At 29.3% G+C, this 22,186-nt stretch overlaps 1 protein-coding gene across 2 annotated transcripts in view; it reads right to left on the reverse strand.

Annotated features, from left to right (window-relative positions):
* The window catches only part of LOC126743920 (proton-coupled amino acid transporter-like protein CG1139), a 105,841-nt gene extending 90,645 nt beyond the window's left edge, over positions 1–15,196 (reverse strand). The window contains exon 1 of one of the 2 annotated variants that reach the window (XM_050451237.1): positions 15,037–15,182. In XM_050451237.1, the coding sequence (XP_050307194.1) occupies positions 15,037–15,128 (92 nt within the window). In that variant the 5' untranslated portion in view covers positions 15,129–15,182. Of the gene's footprint in view, positions 1–15,036 lie in introns of both variants that reach the window. The other variant, XM_050451390.1, reaches the window with a different exon arrangement.
* Between the last annotated feature and the right edge of the window lie 6,990 nt (positions 15,197–22,186).

The raw sequence follows: 22,186 nt of genomic DNA on the forward strand, positions 1-22,186 counted from the left end.
TGTTATTCAATCTCCAATTGTTTATCGTCTGATATCACCAGGGTTTCAGTTAAAACTTTTACTATAGAAGATTTTAGTACAGGAAATACTAAAATATGTGTCATTTATTGATATAGAAGAAGTAAAGTGTAGATTCTTTTTTCTTATTCCTTATTAACTTAAAACGATAAGATATAAAGCTTTTAGTGAGAGCTATGCTTTTCCAACCAAATTAATACGTGGTAAACGGTCAAAAGCTTTACTAAGATTCTAGAATGAGCTGCTGAAAAGGCATATGCATTGTCATTCAGCTCCATACTGCTGCAGATTCTTTCATATTTTCCCTAAAAATCAGACTGTTGATCTGTAATTAAATAATAGCTTTACAGAAACCAGATATCTATTTAAATATATTCAAAATGAATAATAAGCGGAAATGGCCTATAACTGGAGAAATTACTGATGTTATCCCTCTTGTATAAGGAGTTACTATGAGATGAGTGTTTATCTAAAATAATTTACCCAAAGATGCCAAAGATCTTTTTTTTTTAAACTAAACTACTATTATTGACACTTTATATAAAATCATTTTTAATATATCTTTAAATGAACACCAATAAAAACTGTATATTTTTAGCCAATAAAATATCAATCAAAATAAAGCAAGATTGCATCAAAGCTAGAGGAGACACACACCAAAAATATGACGTCAGATGTCCAATAAAACAAAATTAAAGGCTGACGTAAATAATAAGAATTCTAAAGGGGGAATGTCAATGTAAAAATGACTTAATTTACTTAAGGCGCGTTTAAAAATACTACGGAGTAAAAAAATGTGTTTTTTTTTGTACTTAAGTACGTCAGCAGATTTCAAGATTAAGAGACGGTAGCACATTTAAATTAAATAATTATTTTATTTGTTTAGATTTCTGCGTAAACGAAACCATGATCGAATGAGGTTTGACTTAATTTAAGTTTTGTTGTTAGGAATAGAATGGCGCGATAATTTTAAACACTATGCCGGGAGCTTAATTAGGATTCATTGGCTAATGAGAGTTTATTGAGGAATTTCCAGTATGACTAGATTAATTTTAATAAATCTGTATAGGTGTAAAGCTCTTAATTTAAAAAAAAAACTAAAATTTTATCTGTAATAACCTAGGAAGACTTAACTAAATTGTGTTATTAATTTAGTATAGTTATATCGAGAGCATACAGCGGGTATCAACTGAAGTCACTTAACGTAGTTAAGCTGTGTCAATTTAACGAAATAAGTGCGCTTTAAGAAGAACTTGAAAATCTTTTGGGTATGCTTGGGATAGTTTTTGACCAAACATATTTCAACAAGGTTAGAACTAACTTACTTTCGTAAATGCAAAATTAACCATTTGCTATCAGTTGTATTTTATCATCATATTTTCGAAGTATTTTCAAAGTATTTTCGTGCATTTTTTAAATATTTTTTATCTTGTCTGCCTTGTCCACGAGCTCTTTGAAAACTTCCGTTATTGCATAAATTTCGATGAATGTTTATAAAAACTTGACGATCTGGAACATGTCTTAGAGGAAATCTTCGGCGATACTCACGGACAGCTGCTAAAGAACTGCCATTACACAAACCATAAACAAAATGCATGTCAGCTAACTCTTGATTTGTAAATCTATCCACAATTTTTGAAAAATGAATCACAAAAAAGAACTAATTTACTTTGCCAAAGCAAATTTAAAAAATGTGAAATATCAACAAAACGTTAAACAAATAAACTAATTGTCAACAAACACAGCCAACTATTATTTTACAAGATGTTATTTGTAGTTACTTTTTGAAATACCAATTCATGATTTATTAATAATTGATTTTTTCGAAAACGGAAGCTCCTATCGAAATTAGACAAGAGCACCTTTTTTATGTAAAAATGTTTGTTCTTTTCAATTCTAATACCAAAATTATCATGGAGTTGCTAGAAAAAAAGTTTTAACAATTTAAACTTTACCGACCACTTATTTTAAACGACCCTGTATACATTTTGGAAAAAATGGTTGCAATATTAGTTTTTAATAAAGCCAATAGTAAATGTTGAAAATTTCAAAAGATTACAACTAGGCGTTCCGGATATATTAACAAAAAACCATCTTTAACATGATTCATAAAACACCCTGTAACTTAAAAACGATGCACTTTTAAACCATACGGTATATGGACTTTTTGTCTTATTTTTAGACAAAGATGCGGCTAGTAAAATATTGCGATGTAATTTCGGGACACCCTGTATAGTTCAACTTCAATAAAAAAATTGATTGTTCGAGATACTTGCTTAAATATAATTTCTATGTATAGATTTATAGATTTTACTTATACATCTATTATTTTCTATTATATAGGCTATTAAGGCAGCGCTAGTGGTACTTCCTCACCGTGTTACGATGCAACATCTTCTGTCAATTGTGTTGTAAATGATCACTCCTCTTTGATCACAAATTCTTGCTATTTGTTTTTTTAATGATTTGAAATTTAAAAGGAAAAAACGGATTTAAAAGTAAAGAGGTGTATCATAATAAAATACCGCTTTAAAGCCGTAAAACTCTTTTGGTTCCCAGCAACCAAAATTGAGAACGCAACATATTTTGGTTTCGTCTAGGATGAATATAAATAAATGACCTCGATAAGTAAATGGATCACTGGCAATCGACATATGCTACGTTCCCGTTTACTGGCAACCGACTGGATACTGGCATATATCGTTATCATTATGCTTTAATGGCCTATAGCTCAGTAATTAGTATATTATAGATTTTCGCATATGACGCAAATATTTTTTATTTATGAATGGATTAGTTTATGTATATTTTATATATAAAAGTTTATTTATACATTATTAATATATAGGGTGACTATTTTGGTGATGAATATATTTGGAATCTCAAAAACTATCAAAAATGGAAGAGTTAATTGTAAAATGTGTTTTAGATTTTCTTTCGATTTGTTTAAAAAAGTCAGATTCATGTCTTTGTTTTTGATTTATGACAGGTCATTTTATTAATTACTTATTTCTTAATATTACATAATAACTTAATTCTTATTCATACGTCCTTACATAAAAATATAATTTTAATGTATCTTTTGGTTTATATTTTATTATTAAGTAAAATAGAATGGATAATTTTCGAAATTTTTCAAATTTTACGCGTTGTACAATGTAGAATTTTTTAACAGTTGTCTTAAAAGATATCGGATTATAAAAAATATCCATTATCTTCATTTTGTTTTTATTAATAAAAAAAATACGTTTCCTTTTAAGCAATCAACAATTTGTATTAAAAATTTACGATTAATAATCTCACGCAACTTCTAATGAAGAGAAAACAACACAACAGATAAAATCAATAACATTGCCAAGTGCATTTTTTATAGCGACTTATGTTTCGATCACTTCGCTTGTAAAAATATTGTTTAAGAAATCATTCGACCGAACAACCTATTATGTGGCAAGCAAGCGCGTTGCAGGATCTAATTTATTTTGATCAAATTTGATTTGGTTGTCATTGATTTTTTCTAGGTTGTTATTGGTCCAACAGCATATTTTTTTCAATTTTAATTCTATTTACAATAAATATATTTATTTCAAGTGTATGTGTATATTTTATATTATAATCAATGAGAAAGTTTTTTTTTGTAAATAGAATACCTCCAATCTATAGGGTAGGTTCTTCCAATTTAGTTCTCCAAATTCCAATACTAGTGATCATTACTATAGATAGACGTAGTATATCGGCTAGTTAGCATAGTAACCAGACCCATGAAGGTACGGAAATCAATGTATTAAGCTTGTTATAATAAGTGACAAGCTAAAAAAAGCACAATTACGTTTCTCTTAGTGTCTTCTATATTAACAGTGTGGCTCCAATTAAATTTAAAGATAGCCGAAACGTGGGGCATATTAGTCCTTTCTCAGTGGAAAGGTCAAGTAAGAAACCTCTCTTTAACATAAGAGAAACATTGTCGTTCTCTTTTTACTATGATTTTTATTGCACGTAAATGCATGGGCGCTTTCGAACCTACGAAAAAATTGATTACGCGTGTATAACTTTAATTATACAACTTTACTATAAAGCATCAAAAAAGTATTTTAGGCTAAAACCGCTAAAGCCTAGCCTAGAAGCACCGAAAATGCTGAGTCTTTCCAGGCGATTGCATATATGGAATTAATAAGGAACGAAAGATTGATTGGCGTCATCATCAGGCTTGTCATAATTTAAATGATCAGGATAGTATTATCAAATGTATGAGTAAATGCCTAATCAAAAATTTTAATATCTAAGTATTAAAAAAGTTTGATTTAGGAAAGTTTTTTTTAATGTTCTTTAAAATGTTTTTTGAGCTGAGTTCCTTCTTTGTAAATAAAAAGATAAAGTCCATATATTTTTTTTTAGGCATACAGCCATTTATTAAGACACGTTTTGATGCTTGGTTTAGACCAATAAAAATGAATTGATAAAGAAAATGTAAATAATAATTGCTTCTATATTATTATGATGCAAATATTCTAAAAACATCTCTTTTTTTAAGAGTTGTTATATAACTTGTCATGTGGTTATTTAATTTTTTAACCTAAAGCAAAAAGCAGAAATCTACATAAAAAATACTCAAAAAAAGAAGTACAAAACCTGATCTTTTTAAAATTTTAATTTTAGAAAGATTACATTTTAAATTTTATTTAGAGAAATGTCCAAAATGAAAATATACAAAAATATATAATAAAAAAAACTAAATTAAATTTATTAATAAACTTTAAAAATGGCATATGTATTTAAAAATCTTAAAAAAAGACTTACTTATTTTTAAAGTCAAACATATACAGGTTGGAGAATCGATCATTACGCATAGCACGCAAAGCACCTCTCGCTTAACTGCTTAACATGACAACGCGCACATATGCAAATCGTGGTACGTCGTTGTTTATTAATACCACATTAATAAGCATCTGACTTTGATGGAAGATGACGTAACTACATTACTTGCAATAAAACTTCGCAAGATATAATGCGAAAGTTCGGGTATTTCTAAATTATTTTTCTACTTCAGGCTTTACATACGTCAGTGTACAACCTACTTAAGATCGTAATATCAAAATGTTTATTATACTGTGTATACTCGCCTTCGCTCTTATCGTGAGGGTTCAAAGGTCACCACGTAATATGAATCAAATTGAAAAATCAGTGGCTGCCAAAATGTTATTTCCTTGAGAGTTTGACAATACATTGAACGCCGTCATGTGACATATTAAAGCCGCGTATACACCTTAGATCATAATTATTAACTGACGTGATGCCTTTAACGCCGTAAAAATGTCTGCGGAATACTACGTATCCGAGATTCGACATGTAAAACATACGTTGGTTATTTCCTTTCATAACGTGAAAAAGCCCATAAGTATAAAGCCCGTTGGGTATACGCCTCATCGGTATATGCCTAGAATCCCCGATATTCTGCTAAGTTGCCAGATATAATATTTACTTTTCTTTTTTGAAAAATTGTCTTTGAAATAGACGGAATTCTCAATAACAATTTTTCTTTGCGCAATAATATCTAAATCTAAGCATTTTATATTTTTTTATGAGAGCAAAAATGCCTCCCTAGCCTTTCATTAAAATTGTACATATTTCATTTAAAAATGGTTGTTACCTAAATTTTTGAGAAATTAGTATACGATTTAGCATGACCCTATGTATGTGCATAACATACTAATTTGTCGATTTAAGGGCACAGCGTCTAATTTTTAACGATTATTTGATCTTGTCTTCTTCTTTGTTTACGTATGATTGTTTTTTTTTATAATAATTATTGGGAAACTATACATTTTGGTATAATGATAAACAATTAATTTGTATTGTGTGTGATGCAGTGCAGTCAGAGACCAGAAAACTACTTTCTTTGTTTAAAGGCAAGTTCATGTTACAATCTCACTTTTAAAATGACATTTTAATTTTATGATTTATTATTTGTCGTTCGACCCAATCTATATGTTGATGCACAGAAAATTAAAAAAGTGGTGTTATCTTTTGTTTTATATCAGTTAAAAGTCAAAAAAAAAAAATAACCAAAAAAAAAACTGGTGAATGCGGCGGGCATTTCTATCTCCCAGCGCATTTACCAATTCATTTATTTAACTTTGTTTAAAAAGATAAATACGAGGCGAGCTACGACAGTTCTTTAAAATGTCGTTTTCTTAAGACAATTTTTTTTAACACATTACAGGGCAAAAAAAAAGATTAAAAATAACTTAAAACAAAACTGGTGAATGCGGCGGGCATTTCTATCTCCCAGGGCATTCACCAATTTATTTACTTAGCTTTTTTTAAAAAGATAAATACGAGGGGAGCTACGACAGTTCTTTAAAATGCCGTTTTCTTATGAATATTTATTTATTTATTTACACATTAGAAGGCAAAAAAAGATTGAAACTAACTATTAAAAAAATGGAGAATGCGCCGGGCATATCTATCTCCCAGCGCATTCACCAATTTATTTACTTAGCTTTGTTTAAAAAAAAAATTTTGTACTTTTTAATCATACCTAAATAATAAACGAAATGCAAAAAGAAAACTAATTATTTTAATAACGAAAAAGAAAATAAGGGATTGCTTAGAATGTACAAGAAGAAGTAGCTAAAGCGCTTGGAATTAGTTTAAGAATGGTGCAAAAGGTTGTATATGAAAACAAGAACAATCTTATTTCCAAGCAGGAAACAAAGTGTAAAAGGAAGAAGCCGAAGACTGAAGATTTAAGTGAATGTGTAAAAATGAAGTAACAAATTTGACTAAAAAAAAACTAATTATAACTATCATTATCACTAACAGAGTTGGAAAACTCTTCGTCATTTTCCGAATCTTCTTCAAATGGAGCAATGATCAATGGTTCAACTTGGATATCGAGTACTTTTTCTCTCTTCCACCAGGTTCTAATAATGTTTTCTGTGTGATCCACTGATTTCCGCCAATACTCCTTGTGATTCAATGCCTCATTCCAAACAGCTTCAACCTGGTCAGATCTAAGCCCAGCACCCATATGCTTCTCATAATAAGATTTTGACCCTGCCCATATAAGCTCAATGGCATTAAACTGACAATGGTACGGTGGCAATCTTAAAACTTCATGGCCATATTCACGTACTATTTCATCAACAGCATATATTTTTGGTTTTTTCAGCGATTTTGCAGTTGAAAGAAGTTTGGATTTTACCATATGGCAAGGGATTCTGATTTTCTTTTACTAACTATTCATAAATTTCGCTTTTTCTCCAACTTCCATTTGGTTGTTTATTCAAAATTCTTGAATGATACGACGCATTGTCTAATACTATTAAGGAAGGTTCTTGCAAGTTTGGTATTAACTGTTCCTTTAACCATTTTTCAAACATTTCGCAATTCATATTGTCATGACAATCCATACTTTTAGAGTTAGAAGAAAAAATTAAACTTGCACCTGGAACGAATCCCGTTGAAGACCTGGCATGTAAAATAATAAATCGTTTTCCCTGACCACATCCTTTTTTTCTTTTCACGCTTTTCACAGATTCATCTTGCCAAGATTTTGTTCCACTCCCGTTTGAAAATATCCAAGTTTCATCTAAGAATACCACTTTCCTTAACTTTGATTTTTCATTTTGTGTATATTGTCTTAAAAATCCTATTCGTTGGCTCACAATATTTGGTAGTTCACACAAATATCTTCTATTGCAGTCTTTTTTATAGCGAAAACCTATGCTTTTAATTAATTTTGATAAAGCAGAAAGTCCAATTTCCAAAGTGCCGCGTTGCTTTAAAACATCCCTCAGAAATGGCAGCGTTATATTTGTTTTTAGCCTATATAGTTCATAAATCCTATCCCTTACTTCCATTTTTACACATTCACTTAAATCTTCAGCCTTCAGCTTCTTTCTTTTACACTTTTTTCCTTCTTGGGAATAAGATTGTTCTTGTTTTCATATACAACCTTTTGCACCATTCTTAAACTAATTCCAAGCGCTTTAGCTACTTCGTCTTGTACATTCTTAGGCAACTCTTTATTTTCTTTTTCGTTCTCGAAGTAATTAATAACATTAAGTACCATTTTTTTGGCTTGAAGATTTAGAAATCCACAAAAAGGCTTTTTCTTTTCCATAATTTGAAATTTAAATTATCTTGTGACAAATAATGTCATCCTTCAATCAAAACGAGACAGGCATGTTTGTTATGAAAGTAATTGTTTTAGAACCACTGACATTTATCATTTTATCTTCTTTTGATACATTAACGCTGCATATATCTGTTTCGTCTGACGCGTTGTAGTTAAAAAACGTTGTTGCGCAAATTGAAATGAAACGTAACTACAAAAGTTTGTCGTTGATAATCCGATACACCTGCACGAATAAAAATAAAATCTAAACTTTGCTGAAAGTAGAAAAATTTTAACAGTTTATAAAAATAAAACTTTAATTCTTAAAAATAACTATATATTTATAAACAAAAATTAATTCATAAAATTCATCAAACAGACCTTCTTCTTTGGCTAAATCATAAGTTCCACTCCAAAAGAGTTTCTGGTGAAAAGGCATTGGCACATTTAACAATTTTCTCACGCAGCTCCGCTAAATTTGTTGGCATACTAAAGTTATGTCTGTAAAAGAGCCTCTTAAGATATTCACAAGAATAAAGGTCATTTAGAAACAAATATGGAGATCTAGGAAATTATTTATTACACCAGTCATATTATATATATATTACCAGTCACACTAATAAGACGGTTAGAAAGTGTTTTTTTTTAGATAATTCTTCCAAAAACGCATTCCTTGTTAAAAATAGACCAATCTCAGGTCTAAGTCAGGGAAGATTTTAATAGTAGGAAGAATAAATCTTGGTTTTGTAGCAACTCAATAGCATTTTTTGCATTTAAAATACCATCAATAAAAATGGTCTTATAATATGGACGCTTCAAATACCAGTCTAAAGAATACATTTTTAAGGATGCTGACTACGGAATTAAAGATTTTTGTGCTCGCTTTCTCAATAGTGATATCGAACAACGGAATCATTGCATTACCTCTGTAATGGAAAAGAAGTTTCACCTGAAAATACCATAATTCGTAAAAATGATTCAATTGTTATTTCATCATGGTTTCAAAAAAAATGCAATCTTCGCCATTGCTTTTTGGGAAATATTTTATGAGTTTTGGAATATTTCAAACATTTCTACTAATGTTTTTGCAAATTTTGGTAATAGGTTTATGGCCCATACCCAGTTCTCCTCCAGCATTTCGACTTCATCGGGTTGAATCCATTTCTAGGTCACTACAAACCATTTATTTCACTAGCTCTTGGTCCTGGATTTTTTCGACAGAAGGTTCTTACAGTTTAAGGTAGCATTTATGACAATCTAAAGGGATATCGCAAAATTTGAAACCGCTATTAAAATTGGGTTTTCGCGGAGAATCCGTCTATTTTAAATGTAACTGAAAAAATATCCCTACTAATAGTGGTTTAAAATTGAAAGCGCTAAAATAAAAAACATTGAAATAAATTAGGCAAGGTCTCTAAATGTTTATTCCTGTGACATTATGCATACACCTCCAAATAAAGTTTAAGTTGCTTAGTAATAACATGACTTAAAAATGTTTTGGAGCAATTGCTAGAAAAAAAGTACTAATTTTTTGCAATTAATGTTAGATTAGTAGATGACAAAGGCTTTTAACTGAAAATTTCAATCAACGTTAAAACTATATAAGCAAAAATCCTCAGTAAAAGTTGTATCGCAGCTTTTTGGAATAACTATCATAAAATAAATGTAGGAACAAAAACCAGGGTTAAGTTCAATGCCGTTAAATCATAAAGAGAAGGAAATACATGACAACAAAACAACTATGTGGTTCAAACATAATGAACGCATAAATTCATCAATGCCAAACATGGTTGTAAAACTTGAGTTAAGTGTAACCAAAACTAACAAAACTAATAGCTTTTATTGAAAGTAATGTTGAAGCAATTATGGTTTAACAAGCTTTTTATTTATGACTTGATTTAGTGACAAATAATTCTCGCTATGTATACAGGGGTTTATATAAAGATTAGTTTGCTTTAATAGAGACAAGATTGAACTGACTAAAATTATAATTAATTGTAGTAATAAGTTACTAGAATAATTAGCTTTAATAACCAAAATTTGTTTTGATAATCAAATATACAATAATTATGATGCTGTGTTACTTTTAAAGTTTCAAGCAGTTGAGGTATTTTGTAATTTTTTCTTAAGCAGTTGGAATGATTGCTTATTTTTATTCTGAGGAGAAGTAATTGTTAGTTATTGTTGAAGCAATTTATTTTAAAAATCTATTGATTTATTGTCAGTTTTTGTCTCTTCCAGATAGTTAAAGCCAGATCTTCTTTGTTAAGAGCAGGTTTTTTTTAAGAAATTGTACTTTTAAGGTTGGAAGCGTTTTTACCCTTCTGCCAAAAAAAAAAATTTTATAGATTTTTTTTTCGCTGATCACTTTCTGTTATTTTTCTAAAAATATTTGAGCTTCTTCCAGACTATTTATTCTTTGGAAGATATTAATTGCTACCACTTCTTCTCATAATCACCATTATTTCCAGACAGTTGAGGATTTTTTTAAGCATTTAATTAAGTAATTTAAAAATTTTTTAGAAGTAGTTTTCCCATAACTTTATTAGCAATATTAAATTTTTTGATATTTTGGAACGTTGATACTTTGAAGACAGAAAATGTCTTTTAGTTCCAGGCAGTTAAAAAGTTTTTTTGAAACAGTTCAAATGAGCTATTATACTTTAGGCAGTTGACATATTTGTTCAAATTTCTCTCTCGATGCAGTTTTTGCCTATAATATATACAGGGTTACTGGTAATTCGATACATTCCTTTGGAGATGTGATAGGGGAGGGGGTAAGAAGTAAATTAAACCCTAATATGTATTATGCAAAAGTTGATAGTTTTCGACATATTTAATTTTTTCTGTTTTTCTTCAAAAATAAGGAAGTTTTAAGGAAATTTTGAAGAATGTAGCATAATTTTTTTTCAAAAAATATCCACTAGAAAGTGTAGTATTTTATTTAAGAAAAAAAATTTACACTTTGCATCGAGAATTTACCTATGGTTACAACTATTTGCGGGACTTTTGCCATTACAAACGTAACACTATTGTGTTGAGCATGTATTTTGCCTAAAAAGTTAAAAAAATATACAGCGGATTTTCTGGAAACTGCCTTTTAAACCACTAAGGTCTACATTTTGAAGAAAAACAGAAAAAATTAAATATGTCGAAAACTATCAACTTTTGCATAATACATATTAGGGTTCAATTTACTTCTTATCCCCTCCCCTATCACATCTCCAAAGGAATGTATCGAATTACCAGTAACCCTGTATATAGCTGTTCTACTGCTTTGGCTCATATAACAAATAGGGAGGGCGACCGACATGGGACAAATTACAATTTTAATACTTTTAGATTACATCAAAGCCTTCGATACTATACATCATAACTTATTAATGCCATTTTTATCTTATGTAGTGTATCTTAATAGATTATGTGTTGATATGACATATTTCCCCTAAGATATTACTCTAATGCTGTAATATCTTAGGGGACTCACTCTAATGATATGCTGAGGAGTCAAGATATTAAGAACTTGATATATATAATTTTAACATTAGGGTTTTAATTAACATAGAAATAAATAAATACATACTTTTATATCGGTATATCTGATTTACACTGCATTTAAATTTAATAAGCTATGAATAAGAATTCAAGGGATAAATTCGTAATTTTAAGTTTTATAATTAAAAACTTATTATATGTTATATGGTAAGTAATATTAATATTCTGGATAGTACGCACTAAGATTTTTTACAAACGAGACTGTCAAGTTCTATAGTTAATTATTCATCATATTCCTATGATGTTTATATAATTTATGATATTTCTCACGAAATTTTTAATAAAATTCTGCCAAATTCCAATAACATACTTAATGTAGGGAAAATATTTCTTATGCGCACTAAGATGTATCTTTATTTTCTAATTTTAAGATATAATAAATAATATTTATAATAAGACTGCTGATATTAAACAAAATTTGGAAAATCATTTTTTTTCCATTTATTTCATATTTATTTAATTTGTGGTTGAAAATAAGACTATAAGCAATAAAATATTTTAAAGAATAATATTTTGTTATTAATTTTCAGTTCATAGAAATAAAAAATATTTGTATATAATCAAACATTTAGTAATTGTTAAGGTCCTTAGTTTATTTGTGTTAGTTTATACAGGGTGTTTTTTCAATATTGCGATAAAATTTAGGAGCGTATTCCTTGGACGAAATCCAGCAAAAAAGGTCCTATTAACATACGGCCTAAAAGTCTTAGATTTTACACTATAAAATGGAAAAGTTAAAATAAAAAAAACTGATTTTTTTCGATAAATTTGATACCTCTGTAAAGCTTTTGCTGAATATTGGTATGCAGTTTGTGACCATCCATATCCTTTTTCCTATACATCATTTAAATTTTTATATTTGCCATTGGTGTAATGCGGGCTTTCTCTTTTTTTTAAAGAAAAGGGTACGCCATTGGTTTTTCTCGTAAAATATATATTTGAATGAATTCTATTTTTTTAAGAGCAGATCTGGTCTCTTGGTATATCTTTGTCGGATGCACGGTTTTTGCATGAAAAAATAAAAACCATAATTGGGGATAGCCATAACGCCTAAATTCGATTATCCTAATAAAGTATTACTTGTATAACTCTATTTTGAACATTTTTTTAAGAGTTTATCCGGTAAAACTTTTGAATGCCTATCTGATATGCGCAAAAAATAAAATGTTTTTATTTTAAAATGTTTAAGTATAACTATTTGAAGTTACTTATTTTTGAATATTGCGTCACTTGTATAGTAAACATCAATTTATAAAAATTCTATCTCACACGCTAAAATATAGTATTTTCTAAATTGATTTTTATTATACAAGTGACGTTATACCCAATAAGTAATTCATTATGAATTTCTCACAATAATACAGATTTTACTCTTATTTAAATCTTTCTACCATATTCTTTTCTTGCCCAAAAAAAAATTTTTGTTTGCCACCAGTGTTTACATTTTAGAAGCATTGTTTTCATCATTTGACATTAGCATCACTGAACACATTCAAAGTGTATGTTTTTTAATAAACGTTGCAATCATAAAAATGTATAATTACACAAATAATAAAAGGTGCGAAATGTACTTTGTTTATGGATAGTGCATAGCTAACGGCACGAGAACCCATGCCAATCGCGTTATTCCCCATAATTCTATGTTTACTCTTCTGTTAATTGTCTAAGAGAAACCAACAGCTTTAAAAAACTTACCGCTAAAAACGGACATCAAGAAGAACAAGTGCTCAATGAAATCGAGAAAAGCCCTACCAGAAGCACTAAAAAGATTGCTGAGATATAAGCCATTTTACAGTTCGGAATATTCCTAAAAGGAACCGATGAGGCTAAGGATGCAATCATGAATTTTCATGACAATCACATATGAAGTCATAAAAACCGACAAGCGGTGCCCTGCGGTGAAAAGCCTCCTTTAACACCAGTTTTCGCTTAATACTTGGGTTGAAATTATAGAAAACTGTCTGATTGGCCTACTTCTTTGCCGGAAAGATTGACTGGAAAAGTGTATCGTGGTTTTCTTGAAAATGATTTACCAGAACTGCGCAAAGAAGTTCCTATTCAGCTTAGAGAATGACCTCTTTTTAGATGACGGTGCTCCAGCATATTTAAGTTAAGTTGTTAATTGTTGGATAGGGCGTCGTAAGTACCCAAGCTTGGTCCCCATGATCTCCCCATCTAAATCCGCTGATTTTTTTCTGGAGGGCCACGTTAAAAATTTAGCTCATAGAACTCCAATTGAAAACGTGAAGGAATTACGGAATCGCATTATAGCGTCTTGTGAAATAATTCGACAGGCCACAGGAATTTTTGAGACGGTGACCCAATTAATAAACGCTTGTATTGATGTACAAAGTGACCACTTTGAACTACTTTTGATTATTTCTTGAATAAATAATCCATAAAAAATAGCATATCTTATTTTGTCACTCAAAAACTGTAATATTTTAAGAAAATAATGAAAAAGGAAAAAATGTCCATCCTTAAGTTATATTCTTAAAATGCCAGTTCCATAAAAAATGCAGTAAAAAAATATAAAAATTATACTTTTTATTTTTTTTATGCGAAAACCGTGCAAAATGACTAAGATATCAGATATGCTCTAAAAGAAATAAAAAATTTAAAAATATTTTTTATTAGAAGAAAAACCAGTGGCGTACCTTTTTCTTTTAAAAAATATCTAGTTCAAAGCTCGCATGAACGCCATTGGCGAATATAAAAATTTAAATTGTGTATAGAAAAACGCTTTGGATGCTTAGAAACTGCGAACCAATGTTCAGAAAATATTTATAGGGGTGTCAGATTTATTGATAAAAATAAGTTCTTTTTTCAAGTTTACTACCTTTAAAATCTGAGATGTTTAAGACATTTATCACTTATTATATCGTTCATAGGACCTTTTTTGCTTGATTTCGTCCAAGCAACACGCTGAACTTTGGCCCAATATTGAAAAACACCCTGTTTCTTAAATCAAAAGCATAATTTATCTAAGTTATAAACCTATTTTTAAGTTAAAATCCTCCCTTTTACTCTTTTAAAAAACACTACTCTGTATATTAATTAAGTTTCTGATCATTAAACTTATTCGAAAAAATGCTTTGGCATTTAAGTGAACCCGTTTATTAACCTTAAGATAGCTATTTTCGAGTTTGATGGTATTGTACTTTAATTAAATTTAACCTTGACATTACATTTTTATTTTTTTACTTTGTTACATCCGGAGAAAAATTAGGGTCTTTATTTTAGAAAAAAAAGGTTAATCATCAATAAAAAATTTAAATAGATTTTCAACCTTAAAATTTTTTATAATAAGACATTTTATAGTAGGTATTATAAATTCTAGTACTTACGTAGCTGTAGATCCCATGGGGGTCTTTTGATCATAATTTGAAACCGGTACATACCGATAATTGTAATTACTTCCTAATTTTTTCGAACTCATATTCTTTAACCGAATTTTGTAAGGCGCGCAAATTTAAGAATTTAGAAGTCGACACCGGTACGACTCCTCAAAAACTGACTAGAAAAACCTCTAAATTATTTTCAGAATAATTAGCAATCACAAAAAGTTGTAAATTACTCCCTATAAGATAAGACACCTCATTGGCAAATTGCGTAAGGTGCTAAAACGTTTAATATTACGTGTCACCTCTAAATACGTCTAAAAGCATTCGGGATCGAGAAAATTTTCCTAATTTGTTCCATTAAAAATAGCTTTTCATATGTTTGTTTATGTACTTTTAAAAGGTGTATTTAATTATATATTTTTAGTTTTGTCATGGAAAAATATGGAGTTATAGTTAGTATCACATTACTTTTTTACATGTTAGATTATTCAGTTCATCGTGACAAGAAAATTACGTATGACGGACTAAAATATTATATTGTCATATTATTATTGAGAAAAAAGCCGACATTTATGTTAAAAGCGTGTGTATTGTCCTAGTAAATTATTTACTTCTTAAGGGTTTGAGTGAGCTTCGAAAATGAATGAATATATGTTATTGCTATCTAGGGTAAGTTTAACGAGTTATTTTGTTTGTAATAGCCTAATGTTGCCAACCAATTTTTTTAAACTAAGTTTGTACTTAATTGTACAAGTAACTTATTTTAGGTTTTCAAACTATTTTCTATTTTGTAAAACTTGATAATTCTGTGAGATTTTTAAGAGAAACATCTTCCAATATAAAGGTTACATTGATCTGTCGCTCAACACCTAATACGCTATTAATATCGTCTTTTTTCATTTTCTAGGTATTTGTGTTATATTATTCCGTATTACCTTGCTGACCAACTTCAAGGTTCTTCGGAACCTATTCACTTTGGAAAATCTACTATTGTAATATCTCTTGGTTTCGGGAGTATAATAGTGAATCCATGTTTCCACGTCATTCATCCGTACTTACGTATTTTCAAAGGAACTGTTTGTTCACACTTGTCAGAGAAGAGGGCCAAAATAAACTCAAAATCAACCTGACGCTTAATCTCCTCTGCCAGCAAAGGCGGTACCCATTTTGCTAATTTTTTACAGATTTTTTTTTACATAAAATTGAAACGACTCTACCTACCTGACGATATGCTGGTAGCCTTAACTATTTAACACAATTTCGTACCAATTTCGGTGTCCGCTTTTATTGGGCGTCCCGAATAATTTTCTTCTTTTGGGAGGTATAGCCTTGTTTAATATTATTTATTCAACTATAAACAGCTAAAAACAGAATCACACAAAGCAACAAATCTAAAAACAAGGCAGAAAGCAAAAAAAACACCAATAAGGATTAAAAACTATAGGTATAATATTATTTCAGTATAATTAAATACACTTAAAACCATCAATTATCAGTGTTTCCAGGTTACAAATTATACTTTTATCAAAATAAAAATTATTAAACAAAAAATACGATATTGTCTATTCTATAGCGATTTATATATCTGGTAATGTAGGAGTGATTATATATAATAAATACCTCTTTTAGATTCGGTGGTTAGCTAGCTTTAATTGTGAGTTAAATGAAAAAATACAAATGATATTTCCTATATTTAAGAACGAAAATTTAAAAAATGGTGTTAGACCTTATACATAAATTTTTAAACTTCAGAATAGAACTGGAGGCCGTAAATATTATAAAATACAGCGCAATAGTCAAACAGATATAATATTAATGAATGCATATAAACTTCACTTAATATTTATACAGTATAAAAAACTTGATTTACTAAAAAAGTGAAGTCTCGTGAATTATCTAAAAACTAAAATACTTCAATTGTACAAGTAAGATCTTATAATTAGGGATATCAAATATGATATTGAGTCCAGAAGATAAGCTGTTAGTTTGTTATCTTCAGTATGAGTTATATAAATAATAAAAAACAGATTAAAAACTTAAAGTAATTTTATGAAAATCGCAAAATACTAAGAGGCCCCTAAATCTTTTGGCTACATACTAGCTATTAGCTTAACTATAACCGTTTTTTATAAGGCAGAAAATATATTTTCTAAAATAAAAGTTTAATTGATATTCCTTTTTTGACAAAAAGATGAGCATAAAAATAAATTCAGTTATTTCAAATACTAGGTATCAAGTAAATTATTGCAATAAGCAAAGTAATCATTAAGTGTATAAGCATCATTTAATTATACCTAATGAATATTTCACATTTTTACAGTTTTCTAAAACGTTTAGATAAACTTTTAAACTTTCAATGTACATAGTAAATAGTTTTACTTAATAATTTTTTTGCGTTTTAAATTTAAAAATTCACACAAGATACATTTAAAAAAGAAAATTTACTATATATATAAGTATTAATTTATTTTTATCTTAACTCAAAATAATACTAATACAATTATTTAATTGACATAAATTATCTATTGATGCAGCTTCTTGACAAAAGAATATATTCTTCTAGAAATTCTTTGAGTCGTATGTATTAATTATGTAAAATATTTTGAACTTTAATTAACATTCAATAATACATAATTTTTTATATGAATTAATTTTTATACTATGTTAAACTTTAATTTAATATACGAACATGATCATAGTTTTCCTAGTTTTTTCTGTTTTGTCAAATTTGTGGTTTAGGTTTGTTAGTTAAGTTTATTTAGGATTCTGCTTACGTTTAGTCACACAAAGACCTTAGTAGCTTAAATTTTCTTGATATATCTACTTGCTTAATTTGACAATCAGGGTTTTCTTAAATTAGTGATCACAATAAGGAAAGATAATGTAAAATGTTCCCATCACTTCTAAATCATTCCGTAGGTATTGAAAATGAACCAACCTCTTTGATATTTTTCAATTTATTATTATCGGTTTTGTTTGTAAAAATTTTGCATTCTAACTTTGAATAAAAATAATGTATTTCTGGCATAAGAGTATTCCAAGTAATCATAATAATAATAATAATAATCGACGATCGATGTAGCAAATGCCTGCGCGTACCGGAGACAATTCAACATATAACATCAGAATGCACATCTCTATCAGCTACCGAATATGTGGCAAAAATTATTCATCAAGAACTGGCAAAACTTTATCATCTAATTGGCGAAACTCGTCCCTATTACCAGTACAAACCAGAAACTGTACTTGAAAATGACGACTTTCGCCTCTACTGGGACAGAACTGTTTTGACCGATAGGACGCTGACTTCAAACAGACCAGATATAATCTTAATAAACAAAGCTTAAAAGAAAACCTTTCTAATTGTCATAGCAGTGCCAAATACCAATAATGTCCTAGAAATGACACACACTAAACTTGCTAAATACGCAGATCTAGCTCACGAGATAAAACAACAATGGAGGCAAGATAATGTATATATACTCCCTTTAGTTATTTCACCCACTGGAATTGTTTCTTTTACACTGTCCAAAAACTTAACGCATTGGATCTTTCCTCCTGGACGATTGTCACTATACAGAAATTTGTTATACTGAATACATGCAACATTGTTCGAAAGTTCCTAAATCTACCAATCTACCATAGCAAAATTCATCTTGCCTTCAGGCCGATGAAATTGACAACACCGCTATCAGCGAAATAAAACAGAATAATAATAATAATAATAGTTAGTACTTATAACTAATAATTAATAGTACTCAACTTACTCTAACTAATTATAATAAAATAATATAAATTGAAGCATTAAGTGCAAGGCGTGATTGTCAATCCTCTCTTGCATCATAGTCTTCAAAATTAAGATATTCATCATCAATGGCAAAATGCAGCTATGTCTTAAAGACGCAAATGGCGTTATATTTTAGTAGTAACAAATCATTCTTTAAATTATTTAGACTATTAATTACTGATAGGATTAATATGTAAAGAAGTAAATATTCAAAAATGGAATTAGATATGGGAAAAGGAAAGAGTAAGTAAGGAAACGAGATAAGGCTGTTCTTATTTAGAAATGTTCGGTAGAAAGTAAAGGAAAAATAGGATGCCTGCTTGTCTCTCCCTATATAATATGTATATATATCTCTAATAGAATATGTATAAACATGTATATATAATACATTTTATTTTACTCTAAATGTCTGCTTTGAAAAAAAAACCTTTACCTACATAATGTATATCTCATAAAAAAAGCTTTGATATGCTTTCGCATAAAATGGTTTGAAAATAAATGTAAAAGAAAGGTAAATAATTAAACTTTATAGTAGGCCATAATAAACTTAAAGTCTACAATAAAAAAGAATGACATATTCATAGTTAATGCAAATGCAATAATATTGCTAAAAATAATACTCCCAGGAAAAAAAAAAGGTTTTTCACCATTTAAAATGTTTCTCTTATATAAATAGTATACATTTAACAAAAAAAAAAGAAAAACAATAATTCAAAACACTCAGTAAGAATAAGATTGATTATTTTCCCAGATTGGATCGATTAAAGTGATTAGCAATTTAAAAACAAAAACATTAGATATGATCTTAGTCTATGTATCTACAATTACATATTTTTAAATACATCCGTAATTAAAAATACTATGAAATACTATAAAAGTACTATGCCTCCAATGTGAGTGTTTAAATGTTTGTCTTACTTTTTTAATTAGGGTTAGTTAGTCTTTCACCAGTTAATACTTTGGTGATAAGATACTTTAGACCTTTTTATTAAAAAAAACCGTATCTCGCGTTATCCGTGACCCGAACTCGACACTTATGAACTCAGGGTATGTTTACATTTCTAGTGCTCTGTCTTTTTTAGCCGATAACAATAGCCAATTTCAATTTTTGATAGATGTACGTTTAATTAATTTTTAAAAAACTCTATTACGGTTGAACAATCGTTGACTGTGGAGGATTGGGGTAATTGATGTAGTAGTATAGAGTTGGACTTCTGTCGATCCGCCATATATGCCACTTTACGCTCATTACTAGTAACATTACTCTTTGCAGTGTTAATTTCCTTTAAAATATTTGTTATAGAAATACTAACATACTGAAGTACTCAAATGTATTTAGGCGAGTTATAAAGTCGAAATTTAAGGAATCATTTGATTCTGACTTTGGGGTGTGGAATGTCTTAAGTTTAAAAAATTCCTCTCGCAGTAAATTTAAAGCGCCATAAGGTTGGTAGCCATTGCATCTACTCGAGCACTAATTTCATTCAAAGTGAGGCTTTTACTGCCTAGTTTTTTTGGAATGTAACACCAAATTACAATAGTTTAACTGAACTGGAGAGGATATAGCACTTTTTACTTTTAAAAGCCACTGCAGATACTAGAAATTTGGAAAATACAAGGAACAAACGACAAACACGTCGTTCAAGAGCGTCATCTACCCGAAATAGAAGTGTAAACTTATGTTTTATTATAATTTTTTTAAAAAGTAAAGAATACGAGGACACGGAATTTAGTAAATGGTTTTAACTAGATAATAAAAAAGACTAAGAAACTATTGGAGGTGCTATTATAAAAGTTTAGTCAGATAGATAGATTAGTCAGATAGAAGTTTAGTCACAGATAAGAAACAAGATAAGATCAGGATAAAAAACAAGAGGAACGAGACCGTATAGGGAGAAAAGATTAAGAGGAGCAGGACCGTAAACAGAGAGAAGAAAAGAAGAACGAGACAAGAGAAACTGCGGTCAATCTAAAGCTATAACAGGTGAAGCGAGACCGATGTGGCACGATAAGTAAAATTGACTTACTCCTCTACTCCAATGGAATTTTAAAAACAAATTTTAAATGTTTTGTGACTTAAAGAAAGCTTACCGTAAAAATAATTTGGAAGCTTATGGATTCGAAATCTTATGGATTATCATATGAAGCAGCTTTTTAAGAAACGGCTTTTTAAAAGTCAATTCCAAATAAGACAAGCTAGAACTGCAGAGAGTGTCCTTGAATACCGCATTAAGAAGATTGAGTGAATTATTGCTAGAAAATTAAACAGAATATTCGGCTATTGGAACTGTTACGATTAGGGGCACCAGGTAAACTTCCTAGGGACGCAAGCTGGGTAGGTGCTACCAAGTCATACGAATAAGATTAGACCGTTTATTTCAAACTATAGAGAACTTGGTAGCGTCCGTGCTCACATTCACGGATGTATAGGTCACGCGTGGTGGTGGATACAGAATCGAGTAATATAGCTCACTTGAGAAATTTATCACTACTAAATTAAATCCTTAAGTCGGCAAATGGAAAAAGGATTCTGATTATTGGACTATATGAAGCTAAAGTCGATAATATCTTAAAAACATTCTAAGAGCCAGTATTAGTAGCAAAAATTATGGATGACGTCATTAGAGTTAGAAGTTATGAATACCTAGCAGTTTATAGTAGATGTATGTAATCGAATATTAATAACAGAAGAGGTCCTAATGCACAATCTGCCTGAAGATAATGGAGATCAAGTCAAAGTCCTTAAGTTATATAAAGATAACTTTAATACTAGGAAATTTCAAGGGAAGTTGTTTATGCGTGTTTTTATTGAACATATGTAAAGATGTTAAATATATGGTCAAGAAATAGTTTTAGAAGAGACGGTATATTAAAAATCTATTGGAAGTTTACTATTCGTACTTATAGTTATTGGTAAAATTTAAAAAGATATAATAAATCTATTATAAAAAGTATAATAAATAAGGATTCAAACTTGGTGTAAGCAACTCGTGGCCGTCAAGTTAAAGGATGCAAAATTTCGTTATTTTCATAGTTTTTCTGTTTTTTTGTTTTTATTTTGTAGTTATTTTGAATGTTCTAGATTATATTTACTTATTTGGTCAGTCAGTATTCTTTTGCAAATATTTGTCTCTCTCGGCAGAAACTACTTAACAGATATACTTTCATTATTTGCCCAATTTTTCTTGGAAAAAATTAAAGGTTTCTATTCTATTTTCTAATTTTATGCGAGTCAGATTAAATTTTTGTAATCCGACGTTGCAGAACATCAACCAACAAACTAAAAACAAAACAACAAGTATCTATATATGTCTGTTTTTTTTTTAATAATTTTGAAAACCAAATGACAAATGTGGAAATATAGTG

The sequence above is a fragment of the Anthonomus grandis genome, chromosome 1, assembly GCF_022605725.1.
Source record: "Anthonomus grandis grandis chromosome 1, icAntGran1.3, whole genome shotgun sequence".
NCBI lineage: Eukaryota > Metazoa > Arthropoda > Insecta > Coleoptera > Curculionidae > Anthonomus > Anthonomus grandis.